We start from the raw sequence: 17,181 nt of genomic DNA, 5'->3' as shown, positions 1-17,181 counted from the left end.
ACGAGGAAGTTTGTAACTTGCTAACAGGCTGGGGATATTGTATTCAATCACATTTAGCACTGTTGGAATTTTCAGAGTATCAGAGAGACACGATTTTTAGTGTTTATTCCTAAGAGTGACTGAAAACGACTAATTATTGTCAGAGTCCATGACATGCAGCCTTGGGAGACAATGTAATTAGGGAAAGGGAGAGAGAGGGAGAAAGAGTAAAGGAGAATAAAGTGGCTAGAGATTTTAGGCCATCCATAACAGAAAGTCAAAGAAAGCCCAGGTGAAAACCCTTTTAAACTCTTTTCATTGTCCTTAAATTATTCTCTAATTCTTTTCCACACATCATCTTTGAGTAGAGAGAAGGTCTTTTTCCTCTGCTGTATTTCCTAGCATAGCTTAATTAATACTTGATTGATTGAAAGATCGACTCATTTGAACCTGGAGTGAAATGGAGCTTTTTAATTTTCTTTTCTGCTGAACCTGAAATAGAGCATATAGTAATTAGGGAAGGATCCCTTGTTATCAGAAAGTCACAGCCACGATGAGCAATTTGTAACAGACCAAAAGGAAGGTAGATGATTATTTGGGACCTGATAAAGCATACTCCCCACTCCCTACTGCTTTCAGTGATATGGGAGTTTCTTGATCATTATTTCCTCCTTAAAAGAGTTTCTTGGCTAGGGATCTGTCTGGACAGTGGGCTAAATGGTGGGTAATTGTCACCAGAGTCTGACCACAGATGTGACTGATGGCCTCTTTTCTATGCCTTTCATTACCCCGGCTCTCTCCTCCAAAACCCGGATTGACTAGTTTACAATTTTTTCAAGATCTCTTGAGTTAATCAGCATTTCATTCATTCATTCATTCATTCAGGGACATATTCAACTCTGGGCATCTAAACAGCATAAAACAGGCAAGGCCCCAGTTCTCACTGAACTCATTTAGCAGAGCAGGCAGACAGTCCATAAATGCATACGCCACAGTGACAAGAGCACTGCATGTGAATGGGAAATTTCAGAGTAGGAAGAACTACCAGGGCTGTAAGACAGGATGGTGTCGTAGAGACTCACTGGGGGCTTGGCTTCTCGGATGACTTGGTTAACCAAGGCTTCCTGTTGAGCTAATATCTGAGGTTACAGTAAGTAGAAATGACTTTGTGTGGAGCTCTGCATGTTATGAAGCTGTTGATCATGCCAAGATCTCAGAGAAAATGGACTGAAGGGATTAACAAGGTCCTGCAGGGTGGACAACTCTGAAGTAGGTGTGTCCAGGGCATGGTGAGTGAGGAGGAGAGTACAAGACAAGATTAGAGACGGAGGCAGGGCTAGCTGATGGAGGCATGTCTGGGGTACGGCAAGGAGTTGATTTGACTCCACAGGCATTGGGAAGCTGTGGTGGGTGGGGGCAACGTGATCTGGCTCATGTGGGGAGAACAGGCCATAAACAAGGAAGAGTAGAACCAGAGAGAATAGTTAGGAAGCTGAACAGTAATCCAGGTGAGGGGTGATGACAACCTAGCCGCGACATGGAAAGAAGTGGACACATGTGGGATATGTTTTAGAGAGAGAAGACATGGGAGTGCTGAGGGGTGGGAGGGCTGTGAAGTCAGGGGGCGTACATGAGTCTCCTGGGGCTACTGTGATGAAGCACCGCAGGCTGGGCACTTTAAACAACCCAAGTGGGTTGCCTCACGGTTCTGGGGGCTAGAAATCTGAGATCACGGTGTTGGGAGGGTTGGGTCCTTCTGGAAGCCATGAAGAGAGGATCTGTTCCAGGCCCCTGTCCTCGGCTTGTCAATGGCCATCTTCTCTCGGCGTCTCTTCATGGTCTTCCTCTGTGCAAGTCCACCTTTATTTATATCCAATTTCCCCTTTTCATAAGGAAACCAGTCATATTGGATTATAGACCCACTTTACTCCAGTATGACTCATCTTAACTAATTTATTGATACATCTGCAAAAATGCTGTGTCCAATTAAGGTCATATTTTGGGATAGTGGTTAGCTCTTCAACATAGACATATACTATATATGTGTGTGTGTGTGTGTGTGTGTGTGTGTGTGTGTGTGTGTGTGTATGTGTATAATTCTTTGTGCTGTTCTGCCTTTTAATTTTTCAAAGAAAACAAATAATTACAATAGAGTCAGACAAGGGCTGTGATGGTGGGTTATTGGCTCCAGGAGAGCTCAGAAGAGAAAGAAATGGGTTTGGGGAAGTTTTCGGGCAGAGGCCTGACAGTTACAGATCTCCCAGTGGAGTCTGGAAGGACAAGGAGTCCCCCTTTGAATGCACCAAGGGGAGAGGTGAGAAGCCACTCCAGGCAGGTGGAACAGAGCATGTGGCAGTGCGAGAGAGCAGGATGCTTGGGAGAACCTGAGGGAATGTGGCAATGGAGGCAGTGGGGGAGACGAGGCTGGGGTGGGAGCAGGAACCACCAGCTCACAAGCACTTTGTTCCCCTTGCTAAGGAGTCAGGATGATCGTGCCAGTGACAAAGAGCCAAAGGTGGGCTGAGCGGGGGAGCATGACCCCATTCTAATTTTAGGAGAGGAACTGAAGAAAGGAAAAACTAGAGACCAGTCTGAGGGCTCGGACAAATGCAGTGGCAAGGCGGGTGAAGAGGAGGGTGCCTCTGCTCCTCTGGATCCTTTGTCTGCTCCGCCACCCTCTGCCTTCTATGCTCATGCCGCCAGAACTCCCTGGTCACCTTTGGTGCTCCCAGGCTCCAACTCCCTCCTAGACTGTGCCAAGCTCTCCCCCATGTCCGGGCCTTCACCCTGCTGTTCCCACCTGTGCACCTCAGCTCAAAGTCACCTCCTCAGAGGCCATGCTGACTGTGTCCTTTACAGCATCAATAGCATCTCTTGGTTTCCGTGTTTGTGTACCTGTTTACCATCCACCTTCTCCCTGCGGAAAACAAGTCGCTTTACCATACCTGCATCATTCCTGACTACATCCACACGCAGTGCCTAGGGCAGCGTTGACATGCACTGTCATGCAGAAGGAAGAAGGAATGCAGAAGGAAGAAGCAGGGGGGCGGCAACAGAAAGACAGTCTGGTTTGGGGGCAGGATAGAGGCTTATGTTGAACAGAGGAGCCTATTGGGCTGCTGTCTATGGGGTCGCAGAGTCGGACACGACTTAAGTGATTTAGCAGCAGCGGCAGCAGCAGCAGAGGCTTATGTCACCCTCTGCCCAGGGATATGAGGTCCCCAGAGATGGTATCCCCATCCTCATATTCTGTATTTTAATTCTGAATTGGTTGCTTTGAAAAAGAATGATGAATGGAATGGAGTTAAGAGCCCCCTTACTACAGGAAAACTAGGGGAAGGAGGAAAAAAATGCCTTTTAAAGGACAGCTAAAGAATCGTGGCACCCAGGCAAGTAGAGATTGGGTAGGAGGCTCACACACTCCCCCATGAAAGGGTAGCTTTCAAATAATAACACAGTAAGAGGACATAACGGGCCTTCCCTGGTGGCTTGGTGGTAAAGAATCCACCTGCCAATGCAGGAGATATGGGTTTGATCTCTGGGTCGGGAAGATCCTCTAGAGAAGGAAATGGCAACCCACTCCAGTATTCTTGCCTGGAGAATCCCAGGGACAGAGAAGCCTGGTGGGCTATAGTCCCTGATGTTGCAAAGGAGTCAAACACAACTTAGTGACTAAACAACAATAGCAACAAAGAATCAAAGTCATGGCTCCAGAACCATCCCAAGCTCTAAAAAGGCAAACAAAATGAGCATCCGCTGAGGAGTCAGGGGTGTTTCTTCGGCTGGCCTATTCATCTGGGTCAGATAATAAGGGCACATGTGTCTGTTGCCAGGCGTGGTACCAAGAGGTTTTACCTTTACTGACTCACTTGTTTTCACAACAGCCTATTATTATCAGCTTCATTTTACTATGAAGAAAGTGAGCCGCAGAGAGAGAAGCTGAGTAACCTGCCCAATGGGATAAACAGTGGGTAGCAGTCAGGATTCGAACCGAGGCTATTTGGTCCAGTAACCTGCACTCTGGAGCACTTAGCTAAACCCCTCTTGGGTGGAAGCTGCACTACAAGAGACCTGTTAAATGGATCACATATTTGTTATAATCATTACCAATGTTAGCTTTTTGTCACCTGTATGAGTCAGGATGGGTTAATTGCTATGTCAAATAATTCTTAAATCTCAGTGGCTTCCCCCTACAAAGGTTTCTTTCTCTTCCACTGTTCGCTGTAGTCAGCAAGGTGATCCGCTAGCAGCCACTCAGGAACATCTCCTACCTCTGCTGTCCCAGGGGCCCTGGAGTCCTTCCCTGGGCCCTGTGAGTTGGCCATCCAGTGAGCAAGCAGAGAGAGAACGTGAAGGACCTCAAGAGAGACTTTAGGACCCAGGTCCCACTTCTTGTCCAGAACTCAGTCACATCCCCAGAGGTATCAGAGGGCTAAGAGGCACAGGCTGTCCTGAGCCCAGGATGAGGACATAGTGTACATCTTGTCAACTGCTGTCTCAGTCTTACCTGCAAGGACTTCTATACGAGATACCTGACTGGGGTGGGGGAGATGCTGGGAGTCAGAAGACATTGGTTCTGGTCCTGATCTCACCAACTGTCAACTGTCTGACCTCCAGCAAGACACAGCCTCTTCTGGTCCCAGATTCCTCATCACTAAAGTGAAGGAACTCAACCACATGATCCGTCTCTGGATTCTTCCAACTCAGAATGTCTGTCTGACAAAGCATCAATTCATTATTTTTAATAACCATAGTGCCTTAATCATTTCTGTATTGATGACCTATTTGTGCTTTTGTTCAAAATTGCAACCATAATTATAACATTGATTTTGAAGGAAAATACTATCAATTTTCCTCTAATACTCAATATCCAGTTCCACACCATATATGCATACTCTGCAGGATGGAGGAAGAGGCTCCAACCTGGACTAGTTACTTAAAACAATTAATTAAATTGGAGGAAATACAGATCTCTATTTCATCATGCCTTGAGCCAGGTTTAAGTCATAAAGTCACATTCCACTAGCAGATTATTTTCTGGGATCTGACACTTTTTGTACAAAACAGTACTTACATCTATTAGAGGGCATCTGAGCATGCCAGGTTAGCAAGGTGAGAACCGTGAAGAAAATATATACCCAGAGCGGCAGAGTTAATAACTGCTGACTGAGGTTCCAGCCGTGCCCTCGCTGCCAGAGAGCCTTGGTTTCTGAAATGTGTGATACTGTCATAACCAAAGGGATTCTACAAAGGATTGCAGGGTGGATCTGAGAGCTGGGCAAGGTTTGGGCAGGCAGGGTACAGAGCCCTAGGGCTGAATAAGATCCTTTATACCCCCAGGAGAGATGGTGGGAGGCTTAGAGCCTGTTGGATGGGATTACTATTTTAGGGAAAAAAACATATATATATATATATAGCAGAGTTGGACACCAGAGAGGAGACTAGGGTTAGAAGACGAGGAGCAGAGCACAGCCCAGAGACAGTCCTCATGTCCCTCGGCCTGACAGTTCCGCTACTGCGTCGGCTGAAGAACGCCCAAGTCAGGCCACGTCCCACCTGCCATCACCACCCTCAGCCTCATCCAGGTGCCATTTTCCCGCACCAGTTATAATCATCTCCTCCTGCTCCCATTCTCGGCAATCTGTTCTCTCACCCCTTGACAGTGTTCTTTATAAAACACAGGTCAAGCCTATTCCCTCCTTGCTTGAAACTCCATGGCCCTTTCGCACACACCAGCCATTGATGTGGCTTAGCCAGCCCAACGGGTGCAGGGCCACCTGCCTCAAGGGCTTCCTGTCCCCCCACCACCCTCCACACACCCTGCTGCTACACCCAGCCACACTGTCCTTTCAGGGCCTTTTCAGGGAAAGCAACGGGTCCAATTGTTCATCTGCAAAAACAAAGCACAGTGAACACATTATGTCCTGTGTTTCCAGACTTTGGGGAGAGGGGACACTTTATCGAGTGTTAACAATTGAACTCATTGCTTGAAATTTAGAGGCACTTCATCTGAAAAGGTATTGGAGAGTTGAAGATAAACACACCACATATATTACTTGAAAGTGCTTTAGATAAGTTTAGTCTAAGTTTTGAGACTTCTCAGACACCTTGACCACATGATTGTTGTGGTTTTCTTGTCATTCAGACCTTAGCAAAGCCATCCTTGCCCAGCGCCTGCCCCAGCCTCCCTGATGGGCATCACTCATTTTCTCAGCATCCCAGACTTCCCCTTTGTAGCACTTTCTATGTTACACTTACACACCAGTCTTCAGGCTTCTTTGCTTCCCACATTGGACTTTGAGCATGAGAGGGACAAGGACTGATCCTGCCTATTTCCTGGATACCCAGGACTCAACCCACTTCCTGGCATGCAGTAGGTGCTGCCTAAGTAGTCACAGAAGGGATGAGTAGATGCCATCCTGATTGTCATTTCCTTTGCATCTCTTTCCCTTAACCCCTCCAGGCCAGCAGGCTTACTCCTTCCCCAGTGCTTCTCTCATGCCCTTAACACAGAGCTTGACCACAGGACTCATCACCTTGTGCTTCTGCTATTTCTGTCTCTCCTCCTTACCAGACAGGAAGGAGCTCAGGGTCTGAGTGCACAGGGTCAGACACAGTGGGTGTTCTGTGAATGTCTATTGCATTGAACTATGATCTCAAAAATCACTAAGGACGGTGACTGCAGCCAGGAAATTAAAAGACGCTTGGTCCTTGGAAGAAAAGCTATGACCAACCTAGACAGCATATTCAAAAGCAGACATCACTTTACCAACAAAGGTCAGTCTAGTCAAAGCTATGGCTTTTCCAGTAGTCATGTATGGATGTGAGAGTTGGACTATAAAGAAAACTGAGCACCGAAGAATTGATGCTTTTGAACTGTGGTGTTGGAGAAGACTCTTGAGAGTCTCTTGGACTGCAAGGAGATCCAACCAGTCCATCCTAAAGGATATCAACCCTGAATGTTCATTGGAAGGACGGATGCTGAAGCTGAAACTCCAATACTTTAGCCACCTGATGGGAAGAGCTGATTCACTGGAAAAGACCCTGATGCTGGGAAAGATTGAGGGCAAGAGGAGAAGGCAGCAACAGAGGATAAGATGGTTGGATGGCATCACTAACTCAATGGACATAAGCAAACTCAGGGAGAGAGTGAAGGACAGGGAAGCCTGGCGTGCTGCAGTCCATGGGGTCGCAAAGAGTCGAACATGACTTGGCGAATGAACAACAACAATGATCTTCAGGAAAGCAGCTCTGGCCCAGATGCCCTGACTACACAAGAGCAAGAAGTGACCCCCAAGGAGGCTGCCCGCAGCAGGCCTCAGTGCTGCTGCATATGGAGGTGAATGTCTTCCCCACCTCTCCTCGCCCATGATCCATCCATTCTCTCATTCAGCACATGGCTCCTGAGCGTATAGAAAAGGGTCATCACCTCAGCCTGCTCATTCAGCAGTTTTTGAACCTGATAACTGTCCATAAACACTTGGGTTGTTTGTTACAAACATAAATTTCTGGGCGTTTCCTAGACCTACTGAATCAAAATCTCCAGGAGTGTAATTCAGGCACTTGAATCTTTAACCCCCTTGGTGACCCTCAGGCAGCCAGTGTGGCCAGAGTCAGAGGCCGGAGAGGAGACTAGGGCTGCCCTCCTGAGATCCTGCCATCGCCTGAGATCCATCGGTGAGGAGATAACGCAAGCACAGTGATCACCGCAACACAAGGTACGGGCTCAATGGAACAAGTGAAGAAAGGCCCAAGGCAGGGTCTCTGTCCCTTTGGCCCCAGGTTACAATGATGAGATGGCCCCCACACATACTCAGGAGTCTACAGCTGCAGCAGAGGAATCTTTTAAGGTTCTGAGAGAGGCCTGACCCTCCTGCTTCACCCTACCCGTTATAAGAAGGCCAGATTTAAACCATATGGAAAGCACTCTGGAGAAGGTCTCAGGGATTTCAGTTGGCTGCCATTATGATCCTTATTATTAACATTTCTAGAAAGCATTTGCTACCCAACAGACCCCATTCTCCAGCTTTACGTGTATTATTTCACCTAATAGAAATAACAAGAGGTTGGTGCAAAGGAGAATGCCCTGCCCCTTTCTTGGGGAGTTCCAGAAGAAACAGCAGTCTGTGGGCTAGCCTTGGACATGACTCTGGAGCAGCTCTTGGATGTCAGGGATGGACCAGTCATCCCTGTGGCAGGAGCCATCCCTGTCCATTTCCAGGGGTTCCGAAGTCTGGAGAGAGGCTGGGGGCTACAGGGGACTAGGTGCTCTCTCCAGGCCTCGTTTTATGAGCTCAAGAGTCCTCCAGACACTATCAGATGTTCCCCAATGACCCTTCTCCATTCCTGTTGCTGAAAGCCAGAGTCTGAATTACAGCCTCAGAACTGCTGACCAGCCCTAAGCAGGGAGGTCACTGTGATGCCCTTTTCATTTGAATGGAGTAGGGGTCCATGGTTCTTTGGCCATTAAGATTAGGCTAGAGGTGAGAGATGGGGAAGAAAAGCTCAAGGCTAGAATTAGTCAATTGTTATCTGGAGTTCACTCACTACTTTGTAGATTATGTTTCATAGTGTTGTACAGTTTACAAAATGCATTAAACACATTGAGCTCTTAATCTTCACAACCTCATTACAAGGGAAGCTTATTAACTGCATTTTGTAGCTAGCGTTTGGTAACTGGCCAAGGTCACAAGAGTTAACCCAGGACTCAAACCCCCAGGTCTTCTGGCTCCAGGACCTCTGTTCGCCATCAATACCTCACATGCAGGCAGACAGAAGTTTGTGGGAAGAATGAATGAATGACTCTCTCTCAGCTAAATACTAAGGAGGACATAGAGAGGAATACTACTTGGTTTCAGGAAAACTGAAAGAAACTTCTCCCCTCTTCTGTCTCCTCACACCCACCCCCACAACCACAATCAAGGTTGGTTAGCACCTATTGTCCATTTTACGAGAAGAGATGAATTTTTTTCAGTGTCAGCAACACTTGAGAGCTGACAAAAGGATGGGGTCTCCCAGAGGGCATTTCTAGGCCGAAGTGTGGCTCCTTTTGCAAAAAACATTCCACAGAAGCTCTGACTTTTTTAATTCATACCACCAAGGAGATATTTGATTGTTTCCTGGAAATGCTAATAATGCAAAGCTCATAAATACTAATGAAATGCTATAGATTAGCAGAGCTCAGCAAGTAACCTGGGGGGTGGGGGTTGCCTAGAAGAGAATTCTTAGATTAAAAAATATAAAGAATACCTTTTAATCGAATTTTCCCCAGACAGGGTTCCCAAGTGTTAATGAATATTCTCTTTGGCCATATGGAGAGTAGACTCAAATAAGTACCTTTAGGAATCTAGAAGCTAATTATTGACTTAGCTTTTGCTTGAAAAGAAATCTGTTTATTCACATGGCTATTTTAGGTGCCATGGGATGGATGAGTTTGAGCCAAAGTTGGGAGGGGTGGGAGGGCCTGGAATGTTGAAATAAAGACATAATTCAAAGGCATGCTTTTATTTCATCCAACTAAGCAACCTAAGCTGGAATTTGCTTCTTCTTCTTGTCTATTGACATGATCCGTTGATGATACTAAGTCCCGTGAAATGTAGGAGGCTCCATGATATCAAAAACTATATCTTTGTCATTCATTCCTGAATCTTCAATACCAAACACAGTTTGTGGTACATATCAGGTGTTCAATAAATATTTGCTAAATGACTGAAGTGCTCTCTTAAAACATCTTCCAGAGCTTTCCAGACCCTCTTATCTTTCCCTGAAGGGAAGCTCTGATCACAACATCTTCCTATTATGTGCTCAGTCATGTCTGACTCTTTGTGACCCCAAGGGCTGTAGCCCACCAGGGCTCTGACCATGGGATTCTCCAAGCAAGAATACTGGAGTGGGTTGCCATTTCCTTCTCTGGGGTTCTTCCCAACCCAGAGATCGAACTGGTATCTCTTGCATCTCCTAAAATTGGCAGGAGGACTCTTTACCACTGGCATCACCTGGGAAGCCCATTATAGAGCCCCTCCCCGCAAAGAAACACACCCTGTGAAGGTCATCTCTAACCTGGCCACAGCCTACGGTCCTTCACTCTCCCACCCTGAGCTCCAGGCTCATCAGAAGGTCCCCTGTTCTCCTGCTGATGTTCTAGAAGTTTCTCTGCCTGGGATCTTTGACATATTTTTCACACGTCTGTCAAGAGCCTACTAGTCTCTCAAGGTCAAGTGGCTCTACTTTCATGAATACTGCCTTACTGTTCTCCAGGAGCTCCACGACCTTCTCTCTCTGGCTGAACCCAGAGTGGGCCCTGATTCACATATGCTCCCCACAGAGACCAGCAGGACCCCGGCACAAGAAAGCTTGTCAGTAAATGTGGTCTGCTGCTATCTAATTTGAATCATAGAAATCAGTCCAAGGAGCCTTTGGTTCTCAAAACTGTATGTGTAGGAAGGATCGGCTTAGAGAAAGGCACCCAAAGCCTTCCTACAACAGAACAGAAAAATCCCTCTGGGTCAAAAAAAACAGGACCATATAAGACTGAGGTCAAAGCAAAGATTATGGCAAAGGGAGGAGAATCCAGAGGAGAGTGAGGGGTGTTAGAAGGAACAGGCGCCGGGCTGGCCCCTCTGAGGGGTCTGGGGAGACCAAGTGTGGTTTTCCTCTGTAAAGAACCTGTGCACTTGATGGTGTACAGGCAAGTCCGTGGCATGTGATATTTCAGACACTGGAGGGGCTCAGGCTCCAGCGAGGACACATAACTTTTCAGGATGCTCATCTTTGTTGCACATTGAGTTTAAGTTCAGATGCCAGTATGCTTTCTATAAACCTCCCCTTGGGCAGGACTGGATTTATATTGTATGTGTCTTCATGCATTTTTGAGGTATCTGACAATGGGAAATAAATTTCTTTGTAGTCTCTTTCTACAGCAGACTGGGATAAATGTTGACTGGGATAAATGTTTCAGTTGATCTAGGGGATGGCAGAGGATTCTATAAACCCTGGGCTACTTGCCAAAAATGGGTTAATTCCACATGAAGAAATCGGAGGCCCAGAGCCATGCTATGAATGGCTCAGCCCTTGGGGATCTGGAGCCAAGCTTCCCAGAATCCTCAGGGCCAGCTCTGCTACTCACACACTGTGTGACCTGTGCCTGCATCTCTTTGGCTGTAGGATGGGAGGAATAACTGTACCTCCTGCATAAGCCTGTGATAAAGTCCAAGAGAGTCAACAGGCGCAAGGTGCTTAGAACAGTGCCCGGCATGTAATAAGTGCCATCTTTTAAAAAATAATTTTATTTCTTTAATATGTATTTATTTACTCAGCTGCATCAGGTCTTACTGCATTATGTGGGATCTTTCGTTGTGGTGCGTGGACTCCAGAACGCGTGGACTCTGAAGCACATGGGCTTAGTTGCCCTGCAGCATATAATATGTTAAGGTTCCCAGACCAGGGATCAAACCCATGTCCTCTGCATTGCAAGATGGATTCTTAACCACTGGACCACCAGGGGAGTCCCATGAGTGCCACCGTATAACATGATGTCAGGCTCCTTGGGCCCAATGGCACAGAAGCAGGTGCCAATTTATACAACCGCATAAGCTGTATAAGTAATGTTATGAGGGGGTGGGGCCACATGCCTGCAGACCAGGATAGAGATCCTGGGTGGGGCCTGGATGGACACATGGGCACTGGGACACCAAGAGTGCGTGTTATCCAAGGAATGAGACCTCCAAGCACAGCTGCTGGGACACCGTGTGTAACACACCCCCCAGATGCATAACACATGCACTTATGCTCCAGTGCAGGACAACCCAGTGAAGCCTGAATTTCAGGATGACTCTGGACCTAGGTCCCCCCTGGTGCGTCCCTCCACTCACAATGCACCATCCTGTTGCTCACTTAAAAGATATAATTCACATGAAGGTGGCTTAGAAAAATATCAAGTAAAATATAAAGTAATGTTACCATCCTTAGTTTTTCTGCTTGCCCGGCAGCCTTGGAGAGTGCTGGACCCATTGTTCAGAGGTCTGGGTGTTCATCACAGCTTTGTGTGTGATGAGAAGCACACATGTGCTTGTGTGTCACCTCACAGACAGGTCACCCCACCACTCTGGGCCTCAGCTTCTGCATCTTGAAGTGAGACAGCTGGTCAGGATGATTTCTAAGCTCTCCAGCCTGAAAATCAATGACTTTAAGATCTTTGGCTCCTGAACAATGTTTAATGCCAAGAGGTCTCTTAAATTCCTTTGACTCATGCCTGTCCTCCAAGTCTTGTTTAGACCCAAGAACCTGTGGATTCCAGAACTGAAGGCGCCTCTAAGATCTTACACTTGTGAGCTGAGGCCTGAGATACATGTGGAGAGTTGGAGAAGTACCATAGGAAGAGGGACCACTCTAGAGAAGCAACCAGAACTGCCCAGCTGCAAGCTTGGCCTCAGGATAGGAGGAGGGAGGCAGCCAGGGACCGCCTCCCAGTTTCTAGGCACCATCACTGATCAGCCTGCAAAACTCTTTTTACTGCAAAGAGAGGAACAGGCAGGGAAGGAGACTTGGGAATATTTAAAGGTAGAAACAGAAAGACCTGGTTTCTCACCCACAGCACAATGAGTCTTTGCCAGGTCTGAAAGTGGAATGTAAAGAGGGAGGAGACATGGGACCAGGAAGAAAGCATGAAGGGACCGTGAGAAAAGCAGGAGTGAAACAGGATGAGGACTGATGACCTCTTAGCCTGGGGAGGTCCAGGGCCCCCATGACAGCCAGCAACTCTTGGACATTCTATCTTGTGCTTAAGCTTTCATTAGTGTTAAAAATGACAAGTTGTGTTCATGGAAGGTCAGATATGGAGCTGTCCTGTGGGGAGTATGTGTTCATCATTTATCAGGTAGGCTGAAATGAAGAAAGGTGGAGAACTACTCCTGTAGAGGGTCTGGAGAGCCAAACCTGTAACCAGAACAGTGTGGAATGCACACACTGATTTATCTAACCACCGTGGAGCACTGCCTGCATGCCAGGTCTGACATCTTATTGACTGTCATATCCTAAGCCCTGTATAGTGTGTACATAGTGAGAATTAGTTAATAACATAACTGACTAAATGCATGCATTTATCTTGTTTATTGAGGCTCAATACAATTTCAGTGAACTCTGTAACTCTTTGATTTCCTCCCATTTCCTGAGCCTAAAATCAATGATGTTATTAAAAATTATAGACCGTCCCCACGGCGCCTCTCTTAAATGATCCGCTGTTTTCTCTTTAGGTGCTATCTGTGGCCTGCCCAAACCCAGAGCTGGAAGAGGGCTAAGTTCCAAGTGGGCAAGCCTGCCTCCTCTCACGTCCCGCCCTTGCGGGTGGGCTAAGGGGCTCCTCTGGCCCAGCCTAGCCAGGCACCATGGAGAAGATCAGCATGTTCTTCAGTGCCGTCTGGGATGTCATCTCCACCAAACACCAGGAGGGCCTCTTCAACAGCATCTGTCTAGGCATCCTCCTGGGGCTGCCCCTCCTGGTGATCATCACCTTCCTCTTCATCTGCTGCCACTGCTGCTGGAACCGGCCGGGTGACAATGGCCGACAGCCGGAGCAAAACAAGGGGAAGAAGAAGAAGAAAAAGAAGAAGCAGGCTGAAGAAGACCTCTGGATCTCTGCCCAGCCCAAGCTTCTCCAGATGGAAAAGAGGCCATCCCTGCCTGTCTAGCTAGGCAGGGGGCAGAGGTGTCCTGCCTTGGGAGCTCAGCTGCCTTCTAACCACACCCAATGTGGGAAGCAGAAACCCCTGCAGTGACGCGCTCATGTTCACAGAGGAACTACCCAACCAAGAAGCAAACCTCAGACTGAGTGTCCCCCGGGGCAGGCCTTCCCGGGAAGCACGTGGACAAGTCTTGGGCGCTTTCTCAGCATCTATGTGTCCAATAGCAATGCTCTTTACTGCAGACTCAGGCATGCCTTCCACCCATCTCTGGCACATTCCATATGCAAAAGCACAAGGAACATTTATCCATACTTCTTGACATATCTCCCAAATGCACACATGCACAACACCACAGGTACCCAAGCAAGTATATTCTGTTCATCAAATGGTCACTGAATGTCTACTTTGAGCAAGGCCCTAAACGAGAGAGTTCATTGTCTGCTCTTGGAAAAACATCTCATAGGAAGGCATGGCAGATCCAGGCCCACATGCACAATTATATAACAAGAGAAGCCTATGTGCTGTCAATGCCATATACCACTCAGGGTAGAGATGAATGCTCTCCTGTTCCTGTCCCTACATAGCCTTTTACTGGAAATCTTCATAGCTGGACATTCCAGCCATCTGGAATACCCCCATTCCTGTATATTGATAAAGACACACCAAGTTCCCGTGCTTCTGGCCTCTCACCTGGGAGGAAAAGTTGAAAAATCAAAAGCTATTGTCTTACAACTCATCACCACTGATGGGTGTTTAATGGTATCCAAGACTTCTCTTTGAGATGCTACCCCCAGCAAGCTCCCTCCTCCAAGCAAGAACAAATGGCTTCTGGCCATCTTCATGGCCAGGTTTATGCCGTCCACTTCAGTGGACTGCCATTGTGTACCTGTGCAATGTATGTTTCACAGATGGAAACAGATGCTACCCCTGAGCTAGGGATCTCCTATGAATCCAGAGGTTTTCAGTGGGGAAGGAATTAAGACAATCACTGGTACAGTCTCACAGAAGGCACACTGGAAACAATTACATAAAGTTATCATGGAGGCATGGCATGTTGCAGACAGGGTGCAGAAGTTACAGAGTTTAAATGAAAGTAGGATGAAGCTATATAGAGATTTATTAATATTTATCTTGAAGCTCAGGCTAGTGCCTTGCACACAGTCGGTACTCACAACTGTCTGTGGATGCTGTCAGATATGTGATGTTATTAAGGGTAAACTTGTAATACCTCACCAAGTCCCCAAGTGACCTTCTCTTCCAAGTGAGCCCATTAATTGCTGCAACAGGTTGAAGTTGGGTATTGAATTCTGAAGGAGGAGGGTGCATGCAGGGCCAAGGTTTGGGTTGACAAGTGTGCCCTGAGATCCATAAGGACATGTAAGCTGGGTCTGCAGTTAGTTGAGCAGAGCGTCTCCCCACATTCTGGGCCCAGTTTGGGAGGCTGAATTAGTCCACTCACAGGGTGAACTGGGTGGTATTTTGATTGTCTTGTGACCACAGCACAAAGATGGATAATTCCCCACGTGGGAGCAGGTTGTGCTCATTTGCCAATCTGCAGGGTAGCTCTCTTGAAATATTTTCCGACTGAAGCTGTTCTAAATGGTGGTGAAATTGCAATTTCATTAATAATGTAGCTAAGCTATGATATTTATAGAAGCAAAAGCTCAATTCTCTAACATTGTTTCACGGAAAATGTCCTGTTTGCTCACTTGAGGCAGCTGGTAGTCACTCGCCTTTCAGGTAAAGTCCAGATCTAGTCCTATGGAGGCGAGGTGCCTGCTGGCGACTGCTGCACTGAGATCTTCTAACGGAACACCCTGTGAAGCATATTGCAGGCCTGCTTTTATTTTCAAACCGGCCCTGTTCCCCCTTCTTGCCCTAAGTGGGCCTAAATACCCCAGGCACTCAGGCCTCTCTGGCATAAACCTCTTTGACCAGCGAAAGAAGTACCCTCTGATGCTCTGTCCCCTTGTCCTGGAGCACCTGGCCATCCCCTTCACCTCCCAGAATGACTTCTCATCTCCCCACACCTCCCACAGCCCAGCAGGCTGAGTTGCTTCTTCTGTCTCCAACTCTCAGCCCCCCCTCAAATGGATGACTTGGGGGAGACGTAGAGGCTGACGGCTGAGACTGGTGTCAGACACAATCTAGGAGTGCTGATCTCTGGGATCACGGAATCACAAAAGTACCATAGTTGCCATGGCAACCAGCTGCTAGTCTGAATTAAGACAGCAGTCCGTTGTCATCACCCAGGACAAGGCCTCTATCTCCAGGTGCCGTGCCCCACCATCTCCTATCTGAATGTATCTGTTCCACCTCCAGGTGTGAACACCCAGAAACACGCTTCTTGGTTGCTTCCATAACCCAGGTTTGGAGAACCAAATGCTTGAAAGAGGCTCCTCTCTTATCCCATCCAGCCTCCTCAACAGCCTTCACTGGAGCACCCAGAATAGTGTCCAGTGAGTGAGAGGCCCTCAGGCTTTGCTGAATAAGTGTGTGTGTCAAAGAAACAAAAAGCAATTATTGGATTCCACTGCCTTTTCTTCCCACTTTATTGTCATCCTCCTCTCCCGTTTTCTTCTCCTATTCCCCTCTCTCTGTCTCTAGGCAGCACCCTGGCTCCATCCCTCTCCATCTTCATTTCTCCTTCCCACCCTCTGTCCCAGAACTATCACAGGCAGCCAGGAGTCCTTTAGGACTGGAGCCTGCCTGGCCCATCTTGTGGGGGTGGGGTTAGGCTAACAGAGGACAAAAGGGATGGCAAGGAAGAGGCCTCCCAGACCAGCCCAGGCTTGGGGAGGAGCCCCCAGGCCCAGGACTTCTGAACAATCAGAAGAGATCTTTCTCCCAATTGCTCAGTGGATTCGCTTTGGGGTTTTGGGGGGGCGGTGGGAGGAGGGGAAGATATAGAGAAAGGGCAGTCACCTTTTCAAGAAGAATATAAATGGTCCATGTTGTATAGCATCTGTCAGTATTTTTCTTCCTGGAAAATTTAAATGCACCAAGAGAAGATTTTATTTAAATAAAATACTTTGAAACTAAAAAGCCATGTGTAACCTCCTTATTATGGAAATCAGTTAATTATTTTCTTGACATTAGAGACTACCCTCTCCCAGAGTTCACCCAGAATGATGGATGGGGCTACTCCCTCTGGGACACCAAAGGCCCAGCCATCCCTGGGCACTATCTTCCCCCTACCAGCAGAGTCAGAGGTCCGAGGAGCAGGGGTGAACTCACACCCCATTGCCTGCAGAGCAGACACCTTGGAGACTAGACACCCTCAGAGATGCCAGATGCAGAAAAACACACTCATGTTCCTTGGCAACACTTAGAGAACATTCCCATCGATGAGGTCAATCAATGTCCTCTTAAAGGAAAAGGGGGAAAATAGAAAAAACTAAGTAAAAATAGACTTCTGAGTTAAATCTGGTGCTGGGAAGAGGAGAGATCAAAAGTCTCTATAGTAGCAGCAAGGGAGGTAGATAGGTAGGTATCTATAGACAGATAAATAGATCATAGTAGG

General features: G+C 47.4%; 1 protein-coding gene across 2 annotated transcripts in view; it reads left to right on the top strand.

Annotated features, from left to right (window-relative positions):
• Nucleotides 1–16,703, top strand: part of KIAA0040 — a 39,517-nt gene extending 22,814 nt beyond the window's left edge. The window contains exons 3-4 of one of the 2 annotated variants that reach the window (XM_059875807.1): nucleotides 7,574–7,697; nucleotides 13,230–16,703. In XM_059875807.1, the coding sequence (XP_059731790.1) occupies nucleotides 13,362–13,664 (303 nt within the window). In that variant the 5' untranslated portion in view covers nucleotides 7,574–7,697; nucleotides 13,230–13,361 and the 3' untranslated portion in view covers nucleotides 13,665–16,703. The remainder of the gene's footprint in view (nucleotides 1–7,573; nucleotides 7,698–13,229) is intronic. The other variant, XM_005217234.5, reaches the window with a different exon arrangement.
• The last annotated feature ends 478 nt before the right edge of the window (nucleotides 16,704–17,181 follow it).

This window comes from Bos taurus, chromosome 16 (genome assembly GCF_002263795.3).
Source record: "Bos taurus isolate L1 Dominette 01449 registration number 42190680 breed Hereford chromosome 16, ARS-UCD2.0, whole genome shotgun sequence".
NCBI classification, from domain to species: Eukaryota; Metazoa; Chordata; class Mammalia; order Artiodactyla; family Bovidae; genus Bos; species Bos taurus.
The sequence above is the reverse complement of the archived record's forward strand: the minus strand, read 5'-3'. Positions and strand labels throughout refer to the sequence as shown.